The 23,162-nt window shown below is 41.9% G+C and overlaps 1 protein-coding gene across 6 annotated transcripts in view; it reads left to right on the top strand.

The window, feature by feature from the left end:
- Nucleotides 1-366: 366 nt before the first annotated feature.
- LOC111254841 (uncharacterized) overlaps nt 367-23,162 on the top strand; it is a 28,351-nt gene continuing 5,555 nt past the window's right edge. The window contains exons 1-5 of one of the 6 annotated variants that reach the window (XM_086975166.1): nt 367-646; nt 963-1,031; nt 1,346-1,563; nt 10,455-10,676; nt 21,232-21,313. In XM_086975166.1, coding sequence (XP_086831292.1) covers nt 595-646; nt 963-1,031; nt 1,346-1,548 — 324 coding nt within the window. In that variant the 5' untranslated portion in view covers nt 367-594 and the 3' untranslated portion in view covers nt 1,549-1,563; nt 10,455-10,676; nt 21,232-21,313. Of the gene's footprint in view, nt 647-962; nt 1,032-1,345; nt 1,564-10,454; nt 10,745-21,060; nt 21,199-21,231; nt 21,314-23,162 lie in introns of those variants that run through there. The other 5 variants (XM_086975163.1, XM_086975164.1, XM_086975167.1 and 2 more) reach the window with 5 other exon arrangements.

Here is a 23,162-nt window from a genome sequence, read left to right as displayed (position 1 = left end):
TCATAAAAAATAACAGTATAATAATAACTTTTTTATTCACACCACTTATATAGTATTTATGTACTGCAGCAGGATGGTCTTGCATGGAGTAAAGATTTTTTTGCTTGAGGCAAATTTCATCAACATCAGTGCTCCACTACAAAATCAAGACCGGTGAAGTTGTTCCTATCGATAGAACTAATTAACGTACCGTAATTCTAAATATGAGGAACTTGCAAATCATCGTATCCACGAAAAAAATCAAGTCTTTTTTTTATAAAGCCTAATTGTTGATTTGGCCTTTTCTTGATTTACTTTTACCTTGTATATATTAAGAAGTTTTCCAATGCTTGAGTAATGGAAAGTCGTCGAACAACGGTCTGCTGAGTAGCCCCTGGTGGCATTGAATGTTTAGACCAGCAGTCGTCGTCTACGTTCGATGCCACGTAGCATCATATCGCCTCCCTGACCGCCGACATGTTTTCGACTACTTCGTAGAAAAACAACAATGTTAAATATACATATTATTCTGTTCTGATCCTTGTGAGCAGCAGTGATTCGGACGAAATTGTGGCGTATACATTGCGTTGTGGCTGCGTCGACGAGAGATCACGAATGGTATCGAATGGCTCTGCTCGGTTAAACATCAACGCCATTTCACCGATGGGCAAGTATTCAGCTATCCTTCAGGACTTCAGTTATTGATGATGATCAGAAAATCTTTTTGTATTTATGCTAGCGGATCGTTGAAACGGTACTGGGAAACCACAAGCAATGCTACGCCAAGCTCTGTTAACGTCGAATTTTAATTTAACTAAAGTGCGAGCTGTAACTCCTCGATCTCGATATTCTAATGATACACTTTAACGAAACGGATCTAAGATGCAGCCGAGTAAATTAGCTATAATACATACGGACGTCTGTATTCGGGTAATGATTTTGAGGCTAACTGATCGTATTTTCTATTATTTTCGTATTCGAAGTTTCTTCAGCCAGCTTAGTGATGAAACAACCGGTAACACTGGGCGACCCTTCTACCGATGAAGGCGCCGGTAAGTTTAATCACGACAGGCAGATGCATTTGTTTCTATATAGAAACACTACTGGTATAGTGTTTTCTCTTGAACTCGGCCCGCCTCTCCATAGTTTCCACTTGGCCACTTGACAACTACTGACATCTTTTTATTACATTTGCTCTATTCATATTCTTTACATGTGCGTTAATTTCCATCGCTAAGCGAAGATACTGCATTTTACAAAGATCAGTTTGACTTTATCGTTGATGGAGATAGAAGACGCGGAGCTGTTACAGAAATAAACAGTATTGATTACTATTACATACCAGTCGTATTTGTTTTTTGCGCAGTTCAAGTCCAGTGGAACACTGGGCCGCTAGACATTTTAAGCTCGGAAAAGGTGTGTGCCTCACCGGAAAAGAAAGCTTCACCCAAATTACAAAACATCTCGAAGATTGCCGATAAAGCTGAAACGCTGGTAACGGCTGTAAACAGGAATCATGGAAACGGTCCAATGACAGCCAAAAAAAAAAATTGTTGTACTCTTCAGTGAATCAGCCTGAACGAAGTAAGGAATTATTATCACGAACGTTAGCGCGCAGCTATAAAAACAAATTCTCACATATTTACAATTTATTACACTTGCCATACATTTAGGTCTAACTATGGTCACTGTGTTGAAGGAGGAAATTATATGCTTATATATTGCCGCCGTCGCTCATCGCCCTTAGACCTGTAATATGGTTTCTTGCAAAAAGTTCACGTGGCGCCCAGCACAGCGAGTTTGTCAACGTTTTTAAAACGTTGCTGTTCCTATTCCTGCTAATACAGGCAGAAGATTTTGACGGACCTTGTTCTCTCTTCAGTCCTTCAACTATTTCAGTTCCATTCGCACCGGTTTCTCAGGGAGACAGTTCCTTAACCTCAAATCGAACTTCCCTGCTTCACTACTTGCATCAGTCAGATGATTAGTCTCTACGCTGTAGTCCATATCGCTCGTAGACTTGATGCCTTCTGTGTGCTTCATAACCTCGCCTCTGCTCAAAGCGTGTCGCTTGGCATTCGTCCGCTCGTTTTGCCGAGAGACAGTTCAGTATCGAAATATCGGAGCGCGTCTCAGCTGCAAGCTACGGCTTCTCGTCGTTGTCGTCATCGTTAGCGACCACGGGACTTCGTAGTTGAATTAAATGCAGTCCTGCTTCATAAGTGACTCAGGAAGATCTCGACCCGCACCGTTGATTTGCATTCAGCCTGTGGCTTTGCCTATCGGTCATCATTTCTTCCAGTAAACTTAATTGCTCATTCGCTACCCTATTACTCTGCTTATATTATCCCTGTTGGTGTCCTAAGACCATTACCAGTATTATTGCCGATGCGCTAGCGCTACCGTAGCCTTAGTGCCTGCTCACAAGCCAGAAGATACAGTCATGCGAAGTCATGCGCGCACGGCGACGTTAGCACCCACGCTACTTCAGCCACTAAGGGACTGGAGAACTCTCATCGCCTGCCACTTCAGACTAGGTCTGTGATAGGATACTTATTCTCAAGGCTCGTAAGAGATCTCTAGGAACCTGAGCCTTCGGTGAGCTCCTTAGCTTTCTCATTTTGACCGGCAAGTTGGGGGCGCTCAATTGCATCTCTCTGTGACGCGGATATTTATTTCGAGGTTCAGACTGCAGCGAATACTGATTGCGTTTGAAATCCACGCCTTAATGCCATTGCCGTACAGCCTTTTGTAAGGCGTTTTTTAAAACTAGATTTATGGAAGTGACTGCCGAGCCGTGTGGTTCTATGCATATTTAAGGGAAGTCCGTACAAGCAAACCTGAGTAAAGCTATCTGAGCAGGCCCGGTTTGTTAACTTTGATACCGCGTTGATTGAAAGAGCGAATATACTTTGTACTATACTCACATTATACCGCGCAGTCGTAAGGCGCGTCTAGACACAAGAGTAACACAGTTGACGAAATCAGTGTAGCTTTATTGACTCTGATAATCAGCCAAGTTAGCCGGAGTGCTTTAATAGTTTTTTTTTTTGTTCTATTGTATTATTGCAACTGTATTATATCAGTGTAACTCTAATTGGGTTTATGAAGCAGAATGGTGCGTTTCCGCAGCATCTAAAAGTAAAATTTGGCAAAATTATTGAGGGTAAATCGAAGTACATTTAGGTGCCCAGCTAATCTGTGCCGTACTCCAGCCACAGTATACTAGAATACAGTGCACATACACTGCAAACTGTAAAAACAATTATTATTATTATTACTGAATAATAAGCCCCGATTCTTTTGCTCGAGTAACGCTTACTAATTTTGTATAAAGAACAAAGGTCTTCTATTTGAAAACAACGAAGAATCATGGGGCTAGGAATAATTTAGATAGCGAGCTTTCGCCGATGAGTAAATACGGCAAAAATCGTATGAAAATAGATACCCATTTTATTTAATTAAATAATTAGATAAATTTCCAACAAGCTCGTATTTCGGTACTGGCAACAAGATGTATTCAGTTATTTCCATTGGGGATATAGAAGGTACGAATACTATAAGTAATAAGTCTTATTGACCAATATAGAATATTAGTGGGTTTCCTTCAAATCTGTGCGACCGTAGCTAACAAATCCTCAGAAATCGGCCCAGCTAGAGAACGAAATTTCAAGGGAATCTACTAGTGTAAACACTTCTCCTCGCTCAAACGAGTTTAGGCATTATTATGCTGCGATGCATGCCCACGTAAAGTTCTGCCTTACTGATCCTTCTGTAAATCAGATCAAATTTTTTGTATGACATCCTATAATAAAGAATATATTATTTTATAAATGAAATGCAAGGGTACATTTTATATTCAAAGCAGACAATCGCGCAAATACTGAACTTATACCATTCTGTCATCGCATAGTTTCACTCTCAGTAAGCGTAAATGCAAATGCGAGCGACCTGACTGGAGTTCGTAATGAAAAACGTGTACCCGGCGGAGGATTCTGTTGACAATGGTTCATTTTTTCTCGCTATCTTTGCCGAACAAAAGGGGTGAATGACTAAGACCGAGAGCTAACAGGGTGACTAGATTTTGTTCTAGTCAATGGTAATTGAGAAGGAATGAGATCTTGTGGGTATATCTAGGCCCACTAGAGCTTCTATAATAGGTATCCCTGGGGTTCGCTAGCCATCCTCGCCTCTGCTCCTACTCATGCCTTTTCGTCGGCTATAGTCTTATCGAAGTTACCATTAATTCGACCTAAGAATAAGGGAATAGACGAAGAGTTGCCTCTGTGCTCTTAGTGCCGGAAGCCAGGGGATTAGATGGGGTGGGGTGGTAACACTGATGCGTGGAGTGTGTAAGTGGGGTGTATGCAGACCTCCTGTCTTTGTGGTCAGGGTCTTCAGGCCTCACAATGCTCGAGAGTTGCAGTAACACGGGGCTATAGAGTAAATCTTAAGCGAATAGAGTAAAGAATGAGGTGCTTGGCACACGAAAGGTGGAAAGCAAAAGATAGGGACGAGATACGGATGTGTCGATTAAACGGCAAACAGCGTGCTCTATCCAACGTCGCGGGCATCACTTATCAGAAAGCCTATGCAGCTTATACAGCTGAATGCTTTTGAAGGCATGTTCCTGCTGCTACGAGCAAGATGAGGCGTAATGAGACGTAAGCGATTTCCAAAGGAATCTTGCTGTAATGCTATATAATAGCGTTACCAGTATGCAGAGTATATATATATATATATATATTAGAATTGATAACAGAACAGATGTGTGTGGTCTGCTTAAGTATTGATAATTCTTTGGGTAACGAAGATCCCCGGCCACCATTTGGTGTTTGTCCTTATTTAGGAAAATCCTATTCCTTGAAGAAGACCCAGTCGTGGTACATTTAGATTCGCGACCGTGTCATTTAGTAATTTAAACATTATGCTTAGATTACTAAATGATTAAATATTACGAGGTGAAATTTCGAAGAAGCAGGTTTTCAATGCAGAATTCAAAAACAGGGTTTACATGCGTTAATTAGCGAGTCCTTCTATGCAAAACTTGCGTGGTTAGGTCAGTTTTAATTATTTTTGCCTTGTTGTTAATAGCATGCAACTTAGTCCTTGAAATAATTAGCCGACAGCGGCTGTTCATGTTACAGGTATTATTTCTGGTTGGAAGAAAAAGCTCTAGATTAGATATTGTTTGTTTCCATTCCAATAGCCTTTTTGCCGCTTCTTTAGCTCGGCTATCAAGTGTCTCAATACTATATTACACTCGCACATCCAAGAACCGGTCCCACCTCGCGTGTATGTGCTTTTTCTGTCTAAAATTTAAAAACGGCCTTTGTAGTTCCGCCAAGCTCCAGAGGGGAGGTTTCTTGGAACAAGACGTTTATGCCGGTTCGCGGCTCAGCCAGCCTCCGTCTCGTTTTAACTTGGGAGTCTTTTTCCACGCACATCTACCGCTAGGACAAATGTGTGGAGTTCATTCAACACGTCGTCCAGACGTGATGACGGCTCCGCTTTGGTCGTCCGGCACGCTCAAGGGATCTTCGCTTCGTCTCGCCTCCGCGTAGGCCTTCTTCGCGGCCATGACTATCACTACTAGCGACCTTTCTGCACGCTTTCAACAACTATTGGCTCTTCCTCGGTTTCTTTTTGTACTGAGCGACTAGGCTGACGACCAACCTTTCTCTCGGTGGAACCTCGGTGTTCTTTTGGTGTCTTTCCTAAAAACATCGAGGTGATCACAGCTCGTTAGGAGTCGCACAACTGTCCGTTTTCGTCGGGCCGCAGGGCTCGGAAGTAACTGGACCAACAGCACTGTCCGCTTCTACGCTGCTCATCGAGAGGCGCATTCGAAGCGCAGCCCTAGACGTAATCCAAGGGCGAAGGAGATTTTAAGGCAAAGCTCCGAGGAGGTAAAAAGTCTGAGGCGGACATTTGTTCAGACGTCTGACTCCGTCCTCTGCCGGTCCTCAGGTTTCCGGTCAACTGGGAACGCAGACCTCATAGGGCTGAGCAGTGTGTGAACGTGTCTGAAGCCCGATGAGGCAGCGGGAGCAGGGCATCGGCCTAGCTGGCCATGAAGAGCAGATGGTCTTCGTGACATGTCTTCCCTTATGTTCGGCCGGAAAGCAACAGGGACTAACCATTCGAACGAAGGAAGTTACACGTCTGGAAAAATTGAGACAAAACACAAACGCTCCCCGCACCACGTATTATAGGAGGGCAATTCGAACAAGACTGGTAGCACAAGGAGACAATTGGTCAGTAGATAAGTTACTGCAGCCTGCTGCTAGTAATGCTGTAGCATTCATAACATTACTCCTTCATGGGAACACTGAATCAACATGAATAATTAGACATTATTATTAACAATTTGAGATGGGAAAACGAGTACAGTAAAGATGGTGTGCCGGCCCGCGAACAACTTACATGATCCCCTGCTGGAAAAACGTATACCGTACAGCCGTACGCTACGCCATTTTTTTTGTCCTGGATTACATATGATGAAACAAAGATGTCTACCTCAATTATCACCATTTACCGCTTTAATGCTCCTCTCTCATTGCGAGCAACATTATTACCCTATTTCGGTGGTGTTCAGCTCCCCCATCTAGGTTCTCCTATTCCCAGTGTGTGTGAAACCTAAGTGGATGGTGAATTAGCATTCATAATAACCCGATCGACGCTAGCTTAAGCCGCTGAGAGGTCTCACAGAATTGTAACTCATCTGCCATTCGGGTTAGCTGCGTGTGACTGGCCTTTGAATTGAATTGAATTTATTTGATTCTTTCACTGTACAAACGTCTGTATGTCTCTATTTCTCTCCTCCCCTCCTTCTCCCTTCTCTCTTCGCGTATCCGAGCATAATCGAATCTTTCAAGCTGAGTTTTCGTGTGTCGGCAATGCCGGTACGGCTTTCTTTGGCCTGCCCCAGTGAGCCATCTTCTCAACGAAATACTTCAAGGCAAACCAGGTCGGTCGCGACTTGGACACGGAAAATATTTGCATATTATCCCTGGTGCGTTCTTTTTTCGGCTTCTGCTAGAACCGGTGGCGGCGAACGCATATGCTCCTTTTGCTCCTCTTCTTCCGGGACGAAGAGTGCTGCTCAAACCCTCTGATTTCGACCCCCGGCTTCCCACCTGATTTAGGTAGCCTTCCCTACCCCGAAAAGAGGATATCCCGCCTCGCTCATTCGTAAAAACGAATCTCCTTAACCCCCTTCAGCCAGCTAGCAGCAGCTCCAAACGGTTCACTATGGAAGTCCCAAGGTTTCTCGGCCCCAGGCGACCGCGACTGTAGCTTTGGCGCGGAATTTTTGAATTCTCAGGAGGAATGACGATAGATATCGCCATCATCAACATATCGCCCATCGAAGCCCGCTACAACCGTCGTCTTCAAAGAGAAGAGGCTCTCCTTCTTTTCGCAAAACAGCAAAGGCGAAACGGGAACGCAAACGAGGGAAGGGGCGGAAAACGAAAGAATTCAGGACGCGCCACTGTGAGTGAAAGCTGTACTCAGATTTTCCGCGCCAACGATCGCGTCTCTGAGATTCTAATGTGGATATATCTGCAGAGTACATATATACCAGTCTATGCACAGGCATTTATAGATGAAAAAATTGACTTTTTTTTCTATGGCCACCTTACAGACTGGCCTAAGTAGAGAGCTAGAGCGAGCCTTGTCATTTGCTATGATGCATTTTATTGGTTATCTATGTCCCCACGATGCTGCATTGCTAACGTGTTTGCCGGCTAAGTGAAGTGGGATGGAAATGTTCTAGGTTCGAATCTGGGCGTTGACATGCCTTCAGTAAAAATTTGAAATATGATGAATACAGCGATAATCTTGTTTCCTGCTCGACATACTCAGATTGCATTCAGGAACATATACCACTTAACCACAATTTACATACAGGAACACTGCTACCGCGGACGACGTGGGCAGGTTGGCTAGTGCGTATGTCTGTGAGATCGTTGTCTTACTAACCATGAATATCCAGTCATTACTAAACGAACTAAACGAAGCGTTAACAAATGATTATTGTGGTATATGGTTGCGACTGTCGTGATTCAGCCGTTTAATGGGTCTGTTTGAGGAAGCCATGTTGCCTAACGCAATAAAACCCACTTTAGTCTTGCTATACCAAAGAGGTGATTGGAAGGATTTGCTCACAAAGTAATAGTAGCTAAAGGCGTTAGAAAAATGATATTTCTATAGGAGGTATCTACTATATATATAGTATAGGAGACGATTACAGATAACGACGATATTAAAGCAGAAAGACGAGCAACCTGTCATGATCGTCGTCGTCATGGTCCACCATTGTAAGCTACTGATGCCTGTTAAGGCCGCTTAGTTCGTATGGCATTCGTCGGCTTATGCGTACGGCGTTTCGCAGCCCACTTCTTCCCTATAAACAACAGTGTTTAGGCGGTAGGAAGGAAACAGCAGCAAATAGCCCCCGGCACTGAAGGCGACGTCTACCTCCACCTCGTTTTCCGCTGTCACTGTTGCCTCTTGCTATGGCTGAATAAAGCCAACGATATTGAGGCGTCACGGATCTTCTATCCGGCGCAAAGCTAGCACAAACAAGATTTGCGAGGTGTCTTTGCAACGGTCAGAGCAACCCCTACGCAAGGCGACTGATCGATTTAGGCTATGTTTATATGTATGGATATTATGGCATCGACTAAACTGGTCTAAGCAAATACGAACACATCCGATTTGACAGCTGGAGAGACAGTTTGGATAACCATAAGAAGAATAAGTTATTCTTGTGTAAAGCTAAGAAGACCATTGTTTCTGACAAATTCGAAATCAGTAAATGTAAGAAAGTGTAGAAGACCGCCATTGAGATGATTTTATGCAAACAACAAAACCATTATACAACGTAAATCATATGTAGGTACGCTAGAAAGCTAATAAGTTGGGGGATTCGCTGGACGGCGTCCAAGTGCCTTTCGGATTAAGTTGTCTTGCTTAGAGATCTCTCTCAGAAAGGACTCCAGAAATTCTTCTGTCATTCCCGTGTGCATCTTCGACGATTTAAGGTGCCTAATACGAGATTTCCACGTTTGCATATAGGTTAGTTACTAACAATACTACTTCGTTTGGAGCTGTTCTATTTATTTGCTTTTATCTAAACCTCACGCTTAGTATTAAAGGTTTGTTAAAGGACTAATACAGCACATAACGAACAATAGACTTAATAAGATCCTTATTAGCCGGTGAGATGTAATGGTCTCGTAAGCGATTTCCATAGTATGACACATACGCCCAAGGTGGAACATGTGAACTTGGGATTTTCCTCTGGGAGTTGTTTCAAAAGCTGTATATAAACAAAAACAGATTTTTAGTTTTTCAGAACAGAATTTCTAGCATATGTAAACAGTTGTCTACGGACGACCATATCTACTCCACTCACCACGATTAAAGCATTAATTCCTTTTTTAATAACATTTTTTTTTGGTTATCTACTACGATCCTAAGAAACAGTAAGCGTACGTCTAACGTTATATTATTGAGCGACAAACAAATTTACCGTAATATCAAACTCAGGCCTTCCGTTTGCTCGACAGTTGGGCGGGTAACGAAGTAATGGTGTACAACCGCGTTTCTTGTACGGTCAGTGGTAGTTCTTTTGTCCCAAATTCTCCGAAAAAAAAACTCATTGCAAGCTCAAAGTATTTGTACTGGCGGTGCGTACAAGGTCTGCAGTCCGAAAACATAACGGTAATCGACACTGAAGGCCATCAAAAACCGGCGGAATGTGCCGTTGCACGATGAGAAGTTTTTAGGCAGTTTTCACTCTCGTGTTGTCCTGTTCGGCTGCAGCCATGAAGCTTTTTGGGCCGATGCTACGATTCTATGTTAAACTCAAGGGCGCTTGCTAGACGTCTGTAGGCTGAGCGACGAAAAGGCCTAGGAGAGGAGAGACACCTTTGTCGGCCAGGTCGCAGCATGTCGATTTTCAATCCAGAATATTTGATTACTTCGTATGCTTTGCGTAGCTCATAGCATCGTCACTTCTAAAAAAAATATTAATTAGCAAAATGAATATTGTTGTTTATGTACTTTTTCCGAGAAGCACTCGCAGACAGCTGTGTATATGTGATTTGTTTTCCGTGTTAATTTATCGATAAAACGTTTAGCCAAGGTCTGTGTGCTAAGGTAAAACCTATCTAACCATGCATACTCAGACACGTTTTGTATTACTGACTCAAGTTAGTTTGAAATATTAGTCTTTAGCGATGGAGTTTGAGAAACCAGTACCTAGAACTACCACTTTGAACAGCCCGGTCACGCTATTACATATTTACACGATAATTAAACAAACCTAAGCACGCTCGAGTCACAAAACACAGAAAATGATAATATTAACAAACCACCGTCAGAATTTGGCGTCTAACGGTCGACATCCAATGTTTGTTCTCCCCCCTTTTATCTTACCCCTCCCTGTTTGCCCTTCTTTTCAGGTATCCCGTGGGTCTTCTAGATGTACGCGATCAATAAACCTTCAAAACCACTACTAGATGGCCCACATACTATCAAAATAGGAAAAATGTTTGCGTCAGGACGGTCCTTATGCTGGATCGCCGTCGAGTCCACTTCAGTCGCATCGTGTGCGACGACAACTAATTTGGATATCTCCATCGGAGTTGACACCTCTCTCAGTGCGGTCTTCTGGCACACCCGTGGTACGCGGTCTCCCCTGAGACCTTTAATTAATATTGATGCCCACCGAGTAGGCACAATTCAGGTAGCGGTGAGTGAGAACCTTTGCTTCTGAATGTACTCTTCGCAGAGCCTTAAATACCCACCGAACGTTACAGAGTATGTTTATTCGGTATATACAAATTACTGAAAGATAAACAGTTGATGGCGCAAGTGCCCCTATCATGAGCACTGCTCACCTTCTATGCGCGTTTTTCAGTCGAAGCTATTAGGCTGATCGACAAAAAATGGACTGGCTAATTTTTTTCTAACTTTTTTATTTCTATTAAAATAAGAAGACAGAATAAATTCAACTAGAACTTTTTTTTTTGGATATCGGAAAGGCCAATTAACTCTCGTTATCGTATGTGATACTAAAAATAATTTGCTGTTAATATAGGTTAGATTTCATATTGACAGTAATTATTTGTCGAGATTTTACAAGAAATAACTAATAATAATGAAAGTAACTTAGTACTGATCGAAATGGCGCTGTTGCACAAGTTTCTGTATATTAGTTTTATACGTACAGCAAACAAATTAATGCTAGCTATACACGAGATGCAAGAAATAAAAGAAGCATACATTCAGATACAAATGACGCGCTGATATTAAAGACGGAAAATGGGCATCTGCTCAGTCATAAGCTTCATAGCAAATGGATTTGGTTAATCTCTACGATTAATAAGCCAGGTCAAATCCTCTCATGGATTCTTCATGGAAACTGCATGGGTTCAGAAACATGATTAACCATTTGATTTGTTTAGGCATGAAAACAGATACACAGATTACAATCTAGGTATTATGGGCAGCCCATAATGTAGTTTGCAACAGTTGACAAACTAGAACCTCTACTTCACAAGTTTAAGTTATGCGGGTTAGCTCTTATTCTTAAGTATAATGATATTTATTTGCCAACAGTTAGCGATACTGTGACTACGTGCCATGTATGTAGTTGAGAACCCGCATCGTTCATGTCGGAAGCTTTAATTGTGGTGCGTATCGCATTAATCCTTGAATGTGAATGAATATGGAGTCAATCGTTTACCACGATAACTTGTCAGCATTTGGGTAGTAGTCTATAAGTTTATACTCAATACTCTGACCCATCTTTCATCACTTACGAGCGAAAAATTTCTTCTGGAAAAAAAGCTTCCGGATTTCAGAGTAACCTCTTAGTTTAGGTGACGCATATATGGCGATCGAGCATGTAGTCTAAGTATGAACACGTAATATTTGTTCTATGGGAATTCCGTTGAAAATCAATAGTACATAAAGCAAAGCACTGGATCCCAGTTTCACTGTTGCCGGTAGTTCGAACTTTAATATTAGAGAGAAAAAAAATACAGCATGTCACGAAAATGGGCTCGGTTCAGGTCTAAAGCTATCGTCATTTGTCGTGTTCATACAGGACACGATAATGCGGACTCATCGACATCTATCGAATTGCGGTTGGCAGGCTGAAGTGAAAAGGGAACGAAGCAGTATGGATTCGTATCTTTCTACCTATGGCATGTAGAAATGGGTTGCTTTTGCCGGTTCGTCGTCGATCCGGTTAATGTGGGATTTGTTCTTGGCTAGCTAATGTTCAAGGCTTACTGATGTTATATGTTGGAAGCAAGCCATACGCTTGTAACCGACAGGGATTTATCTTAAGCTCCGGAACAGATGCGACAGTAATCATAAAATACAATTCCTCCCTTATTTGTTGTCCATAACAGCGGATATCGAAACCATTACTAGTCGCCTATTATATACAGATATATATATAAACGGGTGGGCGAACGTGACGTTCCCATGGCACATGGCAAACGATTAGAATATTAGCATTAGTCATTGTCTAGCCATAGAGATTAGAAGTTCTGCATTTTTCTTAACCGAAACATCATAAAAATTGTGACCTACACGGTCCTCGATATATATCTGTGTGTCTTCCATTAATATTTTCTTATACTTTAAAAAAAAGAAAACGATTATTTCACTTAGAATATTGTCAGAGATTATTTTTTCACTCGGGCTTAAGCGATTCCTATGAGCATTTTCATGTTTAATTACTCGTCAAGCCACTTGACCGCATCAAGTATCCACTGCCTTGCTTAAATGGCAGATTTGACTATTAATCTGGTATGTTTATGTAAGCAAAATTTGACATAATCAACACTACCCTTTTCACGTTCCGTTTAAATTCCGTCTTAGCAAAAGCAGTGCAGTCCGATGCTGCGTTGTACCTCTGCTATTATAAATTTTTTTTTAATTAATTGAAATCACTCTACGCTCGTGGCTTCCGCCCGACCTCAAGAAGAATGATAACACCTGAAACCATATGCTTTCCACCATTTACTTGTTCTAAATTTAACTTGCAGATGACAATGGCGGGGCCGTTATGATTATAGCTAAACGAAAACTTTCTGCTTTCTACTTGAAAGTTCATAGCTTCTCAGCTTCGTAAAGAGACCTTGTCGTCCGTGTACTTCTTTGGACACTACCGGCTACCAGTAGCGACCACATACTTAAGATAAAAAGCATCTTAATGATTTTACGACCTTGCTGATGCGTTGGTGTTCCTGTAGCTGACGCGGAATAACCATTTCAGTCCTGCTAGTGCCAGTGATGTTAGAATGGGGGCACGGTGTTAGAGCGCATTAAGGATTCAGTCCTCGTTTCGCCCATTAACAACTTCTACATACCTTTGAGAGGGAACAGCTTCCAGCTCAAAGCCTCCCCAGCACGCGGCGTCAGTCCCGAAGTCTATCTCTGGCCGGTAGATGGATATTCACCGTTTCTATATTAAGTGTATGAGTGCCTCCAAATTCGACATTAGTAGCACACTGGGTACTAGTAGATTACGCTAAATGGCTGTTCAGAGCTGGCTTTAATAGGTGCTTAGTATTATAGAGTATATATTAGCATACAGTAAACAGAGTAGTAATTCCAAGGATTTTTGAATATTACTATTAGAGAAATCTCAATAGTTGATGGAAAAATTCAAGTGCGATATCAGCGAGAGTTGGTAATCAATAGAAAAGCCCAAAGTATTCTACTCCAGCGGACGGTTTCCAGCAGTGGCGTTCCTACTTGTAAGCATTGCTTTATTTACATACATAGGCCATCTTCACTCGCCACGCCTAAGCGCCAATTTATTCTCAGTTAATTACGATCCGCTTTTAGCTATGACAGGCTTGTTTTGTTTGCATATTTACAATGTCGTATTTAGCAAGCCACGCACACGGAAGAAGGCATGCCATTAGAGCCATGCACGTTTTGTTACCACACCAGGTACGATCGTGATCATACTGGCTGCTGAAAGCGACCGGAAACTTGGCCGGAAACGTTGAATCCTTTCCGGGGCTAGTTCCGGTGGCCGCGATTCATCGCCGGGCCATTGCGCGAACTGGATAGCTGGTAGCGGGTTTAGTCAGCTTGTTGCTTTGGCTTAAGTATAATTAGAAAGAACCTATTCGCCAGACGTGTAAAATTAATTTACAGAAACCTATGCGACAGCGCCGTTTTGGTCAACTTTTAAAGCTTGTTATTATTTTTGTTATTATCAGTTAATTGTCAAGGAGTCTTGAGTAAAAACAGCTTATGTCGATCTTCGTGATGCTTCACGAAACTTAGGACACGTAAGGCGGTTAAGGTGCGAAACGGCTAATCAACACTTAGGTCCGTACTGGACACCAGCCGTCTGATCAACTGAACGTGAAACACAACACATGTATTTAAGCATCTTCTGCCAATCTTTATTCGAGTGTGATTTATATATACAAACATGTTGTTTTGCTAGTTAGCTAATGATATTCGCGGTCTAGTATGCTCCGATACGTTCAGCGTATAATCATTTTTGAATGTCAGTTATTCAAGCAACGTGCACCACGTATTTTCTTGCGTATTTTCGTTGACGAATCAATTCCATGATGTTTACAAAAATTACTTTTTAAAAAAATGTTTTAATTATCTGGCGCGTTTTAAATGTGCAGGACCAACTTGTTGTAGGGAATATTTACGAATCGTTTGTAAGGCCAGTAGGACAAAAGACTTAAGGCTAAAGTGGCCTTGCCGCATTTTTGTTCACAGCACCACTGGTGTGTTTACAATGAGTACGAGGTTAAGGGCCAATATCAAACAAAAGTTTGCTGTTTTGCGCTCAATTATTTGCTAACCTCGGCATAGCTAAGAACCAACGGTGACCAGGGAAATGTTGACTCATCCGCATTAGCTATATCACACTTCTTTCTCATCACTATTATTTCGATCATGATGGTCGTTATTATATACCAAAGCGTCTCCATTAGGACCAAAACTAGCAAGAGGCCGTGGCAGCTAACGAGGTCAAGGGTCTGTTGGTTGAAGGGTGCGAGTTATAGGTCCATGACGGGTCGTTAGGACAGAAACGCTCTGGCGTCTGCTCTATTGCTGGTAGCAATGGCGATAATACAGAAGTAGCCGTTCTGGTCGGCGGCATCCTAGATGCTAGATGGGTAAGCGATTGTAGGAAAAAACGCCTCGAGAGAAAAGACACTTTACTTCGCTTATGCTGTTCCCTACCCCCTGTCAAACTTCAACCCTTTCCCACAGCCGCCTGTCTGCGAAATATATGCCGTAATTATGAGCAGCTTCCCATGCAGCGGTTGGCTTGGGTCGTCCGCTGAGGTTCTTGAGGACGCTCTAGTGCTTTCTTTCAATAAGCGCATTTCCCCATATTTGACCCTCTCTGGTGGTTAAGGCGTCTTCGTATGCTGGTAGTGGAGGTGCCAATCAAGCTTGCATATTTAAGGGTACAATATATCTCTGGTCAATAAATTCTCCTAGGCTCATTCTATAACCGAACACACGTATGGAAGTTTGGTCGGGTACCGTCATTCTTACGTACTTTACATAGGCATCGTTTAGAATAACATTCGCTTATTTGTTTACCTCTAGACATGATGATCGTGGAGCAGTTTAAAGCCGAGCGCACCTGTCCGCGGCCAAGCGCACCTGGCAATGCATCACTGGGATTGCCAGATATTATCCACGACGGGCTCTATATGTGTTAGCTGATACACTGTCCCTTCGTTTTAAATAAATAGGTTAGGTATTGAGTTTTTATAGGTGGACTGGTTTTTAGATTATATGCTCGATTGCATTAATTGGATGTCTTATAAATAAGGCATCCAATTAACGCATTGCATTCAGATTTCTGTCATTGCCTGGCTAGAGCGAGCATTTTACATCGAGTCGGCCACGCTTATTGGACGAGGTGCTCTCATGCTGTGGTAGGTATCCATAGCTTCCGGTAGGCCCAACATGATGCTGCGCTACCCAGACTTTTTCCCGAACAGGGTTCCCGAAGCTGCGTACGGGTCGTACTATTTCCGACCTTAAACGCGACTCTGCATGGGCGCGCAGCAACAAACACCGAGGCCTCCGACGACGCTGACGCAAGTCCTGTTGTCGCTATGGTACTCGTACTGATCCTGGTCGCTTCCTTTGCCTAATCGGGCTTTTTCCTTCAGCGGAGGATTCGCAGATCTATTTTCGATGAAGTAAAAGGGAACTGCTCTTGGCACGCATCACAGCTGCGTATTTGCTTTAGCGAAAGGATCTCTAGCGGCGAATAGTTTTCTGTGTACTTGAACCACCTTAATGATAGCTAGAGAATACTAAGGCCCACAAAAGTCCAGGTCGTATTTTGTTAGGCCAAAGCGATTTATATCGTTTAGTGTTGGGTTCGCCAGCTGATGCGCCGCAAATTCCGCGTTGTTGTAAGGGTTCGTCATAACCGAGCTGCCGAGGTGATTGATGGTTTGAGTAGCATTTTCGTTGTTGAGCCAGATAATGCCCACATACTATGGGGTGCTAGACTAGGTGTATAGTGTTGCGCCGCTTGAACTAAATCAGCATAGGAGGTGACCTTCGCCAATGTTCGAAAATTAATGAAAAAGGTTTTTCATCGAATGCTTCCTAAAAACACGGTCAACTCAACATATAGCTTTTCTAACAGACTGCTTAGTAAGCACAAAAACCCAGCGTTAATGTAGCGACGACTCCCTATGCTAATCGCACTGAGCTTAAGCCATTTCACAGTTTTCAGAGTTTACCCGTATGACCTGATCTAGTGATCACTTTGATCACCTTCGTTCTTTGACGAACTTTTCAGCGTATCGCTTTGTCTTAGCTAGACCAAGGGGCGATCCTTACATGATTTTACCCATATCGCCAACTATCTCATCGCTGCCATCAGTTGGAGTGGTTTACCTTTCTCATTGGTTGGCAGGAACGAACGCTAGTTTCACTCTTATATACGGGGTGTTTATTCATATGAGTATTACATTTAATGTATTACTAATATATATTATAATTTCGTGACCGGCACACCCCGTCGCCGTTTCCAATTATGACATCTCGCACATTTAGATACACGCAAAGTTGGACTTCTAAGTCCCAAATTTTATAGGTTAGTAACGCTTCATCCCATGATCAGAGATCACACTCTATCAATCTTAGCAGCACAGAACCTTAGACTGTTACTCACAGCAGCTTACAATGTTGCCGCCGCTGCTGCTGCGTGATGGTACGTAAACCCAGTGAACGACGAAGTGCGAAGAACGCATCATACATCACCAGGCACAAAAAACCACCTAACGCACAAACATCGTTCGCGCCCGGTTTCTTTCCCCGTCTTTTTCAATCTCTCGCTTGCTCACACATCTACCATTCGTCACAAAAGTAGCAGCATGCCGTATGGGCTAACGGCAACCAGCGTTGAAGCGGCACTGGTCTCCTGTAAGTCCGGTTCGGCTTTTCGGCCCAAACAACACGGCAGTATGAAACGGTACAGCCAACCTTCGTGCTAAGCTTACCACCAGTAAAAGTGCTTACCCCAACACCGACGGAGGTGAAACACAGTACAGCTCACTTTTTGGCGTCATTCGTCAGAGGTGCCACTGTTGCCTCATGGGGCGGAAAGAGTCCGCGCACTGGGTAGCGACCATGTGACGGGGGAAGAGTCGACAGGGGATTGTTGAAGGCTAGGAAGTCCTCTATCGCCTTCTGCGTTCCCCTTTACAAACGGGAAAAAAGAGCATGATAGGAAAAACGGGCCTCCGCCGCGTTACTGCAAGTAGCCTCGATGTTACGGGCGCCTCGGCTGTTGGAAGGGGTGGAGTCACAAATCACAGCCGCATAAAGGGACTACTACCACCATCTTACGTTGGTGGATTCTCGGCGCTGCTGTTGACGATGGAAGAAAAAGCGGCACGCTAATACTTCGTTTGGTTCAGTGCAAGAGATGGAAGGCGAAGTCTGGTCTCTAGAAAAGGAAACTGTCTTGAAGATCTATTGCGGCCGCCAGGATCGCTGGAAATTTTTGCGGCGTTTTATTGCTTGTTGTCGTTGTCATTCCTTCACACATCCGTACTCGCTTAGCTAAAACAGCAGAGAATGGCAATCTTATGCTATCGGGAGGAAAGGATGGTTTTAGACGCGTCGCACTCGGAGCCTGGGGCTGTATCATCGTGCAGCAAAGAGCCACAGTAAATACTGAGTGCATACTAACAGTTTATCATTTGTAACTCCAAATATTCTCTAATAACCTAGCGCTCAGTGTCTCGAATAACATAATAACACAGCGATGGAACAACACGTCGCGTTAGACTGACATTTATTTATGGACCTATGTTCCTAGATATCTATTCGGACCAGCTATAACATTTCCGTGCTCGACTTTGGCATGTAATTTAAAATGGATTGAGCGAATGTATCCGGCAGTTAACAGTTACTGTCTCTGTTAGCATTCTCATCTGCACTTAGTGAGATAGTACCCGCGCTATTTGACATGAAGTATTTTCATGTTTTGTCAACATTTATGTGCTTCGATGTGAAACTGTACCAAAAGACACACCGCAAGCAATGAATCGGCCTGCTGGCAAACATAAGCGAGATTTCCGGATGCAGACGACAGGAACCTTCAGCGTACAACAACAGTAGAACAAAAGCGGTGAGGTCGGTCCCGGTTAATGCTTTGCAATAGCAGCCGCAATTGCGCTGTTATCCTTTAACAAGCAAATCTACCGAACTCAGCCGTGTCTCGCAGCGCTTCTAAACTCGTTTGTCCCGGACATTCTTCTAACAGCTTTTACTGCGTTAAGCCCACTTGCTTACCGTAACTGCAAAGCCAAATAGAAATCAATTTAGGTTATATATAATCTGATTCCTGTGAAATAGGGAGAACACATTTTTTTCCGTAGGTTTTCTTAAGAAGCTGGTAGCATCATTCTAGTAAACTCTCATATGAAGCAATTGTCAGTTTATATACAAGAGGTTAACCTACTATTAAGCCACCGCCTACAATAATCAAACAGGTGACTCCCGATAGTGTATATAGCCCGCAACCAGGTAGTGTTCGTTCGTGATTAAAGCATTTTTCCCTTTTCTTCTTATTCTTATTACATGATTGTAGGGAAGCAAGATGTCGGATAATTTATTTTGGAAAAACAATGATTGGTTCACCAACGTCTATCATTTATAGTCATAACGCTCTTGTTTATAAGTCACACAAAATGCTGACGAGGGGGGTAATAGTGTTGACACAAGGTGCATAACTCGGCCTAGCGGTCAACAACAGTAGCAAACGGCCGAAGTGAGGGAAACTATGTTTCTTACTTGCTAAGATATTGGGCCATACAGCCTTCGCCATTTCCGGGAAAATAGAAAAACTACAAACGATTTGAGAACTGCAAAAGTAACTATACTATATTATAGAAGAGCAATTTGTAGAAGCGCAAAACGACCATTTAGAAATGATATATTCTAACATTCGGATAAGCTTTTAATTCTCCTTAATTATTTAGTTAATAAATTGAGTAAGTTATTATATATATTGGTACACTAAAGGGGAAACGTTAGGAAAAAATATCATCTATGACTGTAACTTTAAAGACAATATATATATACAGTGAGAGAGAGAGAGAGAGAGAGAATCAGTGCTACTTAAACGAACGTTTACGAGCTAAGAGAATTTTTTTTGCTTTTCTATGAAAGTTATGCATAATGTGCCAAATATGAAAGAAAGAATCGGGAAGCTTCAACGCATACTTTTCGCGTTTTCTGACCGCTAACGATACACAAAAATCTTCAACTTCTTGTAGAGGACTCTTTTAGTGATAACACAAAATGACTCAACATTCCAGTCGATCCTGCTCGTTTCATTTTATTAAAAAAGTTATATTTTAGTGCTTCTTAACTTGAAATTTCTTTGTCGTACTCTCGTGTGAAGTTCAGTAACGTATCTGTTGTCCATTGTTTAATCTGTCAGCCCACTGTTTAATCAGTCCTCCTGTGGAATCCTAAGCGAAAAGCTGACGTAGTCTAGTCATCTTTTTTTTCGGCCAATGCATTGAGATAGTTTTGTCCTCGCGTTAAAGACCGTTTCTCTAATATCCAACAGGGTTGTCGTGGTTTATGTTATGTATCCATCTTATTCCGTATGCTGTAACTATTATGACATGCGTTTCCCGATGTTTTATTGTTATGGATTTATTATTCCACATATCTAACAAATACATAATACAAAATAAAATAGAACCATTTGTTTTTTAATGACTTGCGATATAATTATCAGTTTCGTATTAACCTATACTACCTGAGATTTTCGAATTTATGATTTACGTTGTATGATCGCCAATTAATAATGTTTATTATAGCTTTTTTCAAAGTGTAGCTAAATATATTTGCCTCTTTGTTGTCGAAATTTAATCTTTCACTGATTTGTTTTCGGCGATCTCTCAAATAGCGCACCTCCTAAGCGGATCGTAGTGGTCACTTAACCGACACAAACTCATTGCACCTGTCGCTTAGGATAAATTATTAAACGTTTTAAAAGCACATCATTCCTTTCACTTGCTCTACAAACAGCGAACTTTCCAGTAACAAACAGTATCAAATTATAAATTTCTTAGCCAGTGGTGAACATTTTTCCATGAGGTAAATCGCTTCGGTTATCAGATCCAGATCCTCAAGGTCTTCGAGAAACCGATCGATGACTAAAGTCATTTCCTTCCAAAATTCGGAATATTCATTTCATGTATGTTTTAATTAGCAAACCTTGACGTGACAAAAAAAAAATAGCGAAAACACTTCAGCCACAAGATGGCAGACTAAAAATTAACTGGCTGGTAAGCAAGTGGGATATCTGAACACATAGTCGATAAGCACGACCTTCAATATAGACGTAATGGATTAGTACTCCAAATAGAAAAGTAAAAAGGTTTATTTGTTTGTTTGCGTCTGTGGAGTTTAATCGAGATGTCCGAAGCCTTTGTCAACTTTGAATTGAATCAATATGGAATTTGGCACGAGTCTTTATTAAGACGTCTTTTTTTATTCCAGCATACATTATCGTAGACCCGTTGACGCAGTAACTGTTCATGTCTTTCGGTGATGGCGTCGAAATGAAATGTGACGGCCTCTTGCTATAGAGAAGAACAGGAGAACGTTGTACTCCTCCTTGTCTTATGCATCTGATGGAAATTTCTGTTTCATGCTTTATTAATATTGCAGGTGATATAATATCCTGAAAATCCAAGAATCAATAAGCTTGAGAGGAGGAAAAATGTATATGCAGACGAAAAAATACACATCTGTAAGTTTATGATTACAGCTGTATCTTGCATACGCACGTCGTTATATCTCTATCGCTAAACTTCCGCTGCCCCACTCATTTCGTGGAGGCGTGGTAATTATGCAATGATAACATTGAAGTACGTTAGGTCGTTCGTTACAAGGTTACTCATTGAAGTGCTTATAGATAAAAAGTTCTCCTCACAGAAAACTGCAAAATTCTTGTTATTGTTTTTGTTAATCGTTCATGAACAACACTGACCATGCGGTTTTCGTATGGAATTGCTATACAGGTGCTGTACTTACTTACATTGTATAGCTAGCTGGAAGTGTTTCAGATCACCTAATATCGAATCATGTTGCGTATGTATAAAATACGCTACTCGAAAATGAGCATTCGCATGAGCTCCTTAGCCAAAGAGAAACACCTGTCCTGGTTTGACTGTTCCGCAGGACCAAGGCTGGCGAATTAGATGACGACATTCGACCACAAATATTAAACACGATGCAATCAACTATATCGAAATAATCCAAAATGTGACCATAACATTAACATTATGATTACCTGTGTTAATTATTGGCTATATGGATACTAGTTTGGGTAACGGATTGTTTGTAGCTAGTCGACTAGTCATCACATTTACATCCTTCATAGAAGAAAAGACGACGTCTTGTTGGGGATCGAACTGCGAAGAACTCATTGTGAGATTTGCTGGCCTCAATGGGACACTTTTGATCTCCGTCGTGTATTTGTGGCACTTTTGGTTGTCAAAAGCTGTCACCTGCTGATTCATTTGTCGTTTAGTATTTTTGCTGGCCTTATCCGTTACAGTGACGTCCCAGTTACCCAGGAGGGGTGTCTGGATATCGCAGACTCAAATACGCATAAATGATGCGCTTACTAATGAAACAAGACACAGAACCGGTAAAACTCTCGAGGTCGACGGGTTGTTTCAGGTCGTTTATTCCCTCAAGTCTGAATTTCGCCTTGCGCGTATCAGCGGCAGACCTGAACCCGTCACTGGTGATAACGATCGTTGAGTTCCCAAACATTTTTATTCAGCTATTATACTTGCAAATTGCAAACTGCTTCGTACTTAATAAACAGCAAATTGGTCAGGTGAAGACGGTTTCGGAAAGCCCATTTGCCTTTTCCGGTTTATATAGATGAAGAGGCGTATCTTAATTGAGATTAACTAAATCTAGCGAATGTGCTAAGCTTTAGCCATTGGTATAATGTCTCTGGAATGGAAAGGCGACAATCGACGTTTTCCTTTGAATGAATTATCATAAATATGGTCTTCATTTTTAACGTAGTTTATGACTTGCTGTTAGTGGCGATAGCCTTTATCTTTATTAGGTCGAGTCGATTTCACCATATGATTTCTGTCTGCTAACGACATTAATAGTTTAAACTAGAGTTGTCTACTATTAGTAGTGAAGTAAGACCGCTTTTGACCTAGTACCATGAAGGGATTTTGCAACGCGTCAATTGGTCATGGGAAACCGGCCAGGCAACGATCCTTCTTTATCATAAACCTTTATCATAAAAAAAAAAAAGTTGCTAAATAAAGGAATTACTAATGAGATCATGTACTGAACTTCTACAAAAGTTATGATCCCAAGTGCAGCTTGGTGAAATCGTTCACAAGTCCTGTTACTATGCAGACTATAGAACTTTATATATAATGTATAAAGTTCTATAGTCTGCATTGAACTTGCAGACTCCTTCGAATTAACTAATCATTTTCATTGTGATTGTTGTCATGATTGGTCTGAATTTAAATCGCGTGTACCGCAGCTGAAAACTTCTTACATTTTATAGTATTTTTCAAAAAATGCTCTTCCCCATCAAAGGGAAGAGTATATAT

Source organism: Varroa destructor, unplaced genomic scaffold (genome assembly GCF_002443255.2).
Source record: "Varroa destructor unplaced genomic scaffold, Vdes_3.0 BEIS01000007.1, whole genome shotgun sequence".
Lineage (NCBI taxonomy): Eukaryota > Metazoa > Arthropoda > Arachnida > Mesostigmata > Varroidae > Varroa > Varroa destructor.
The sequence above is the reverse complement of the archived record's forward strand: the minus strand, read 5'-3'. Positions and strand labels throughout refer to the sequence as shown.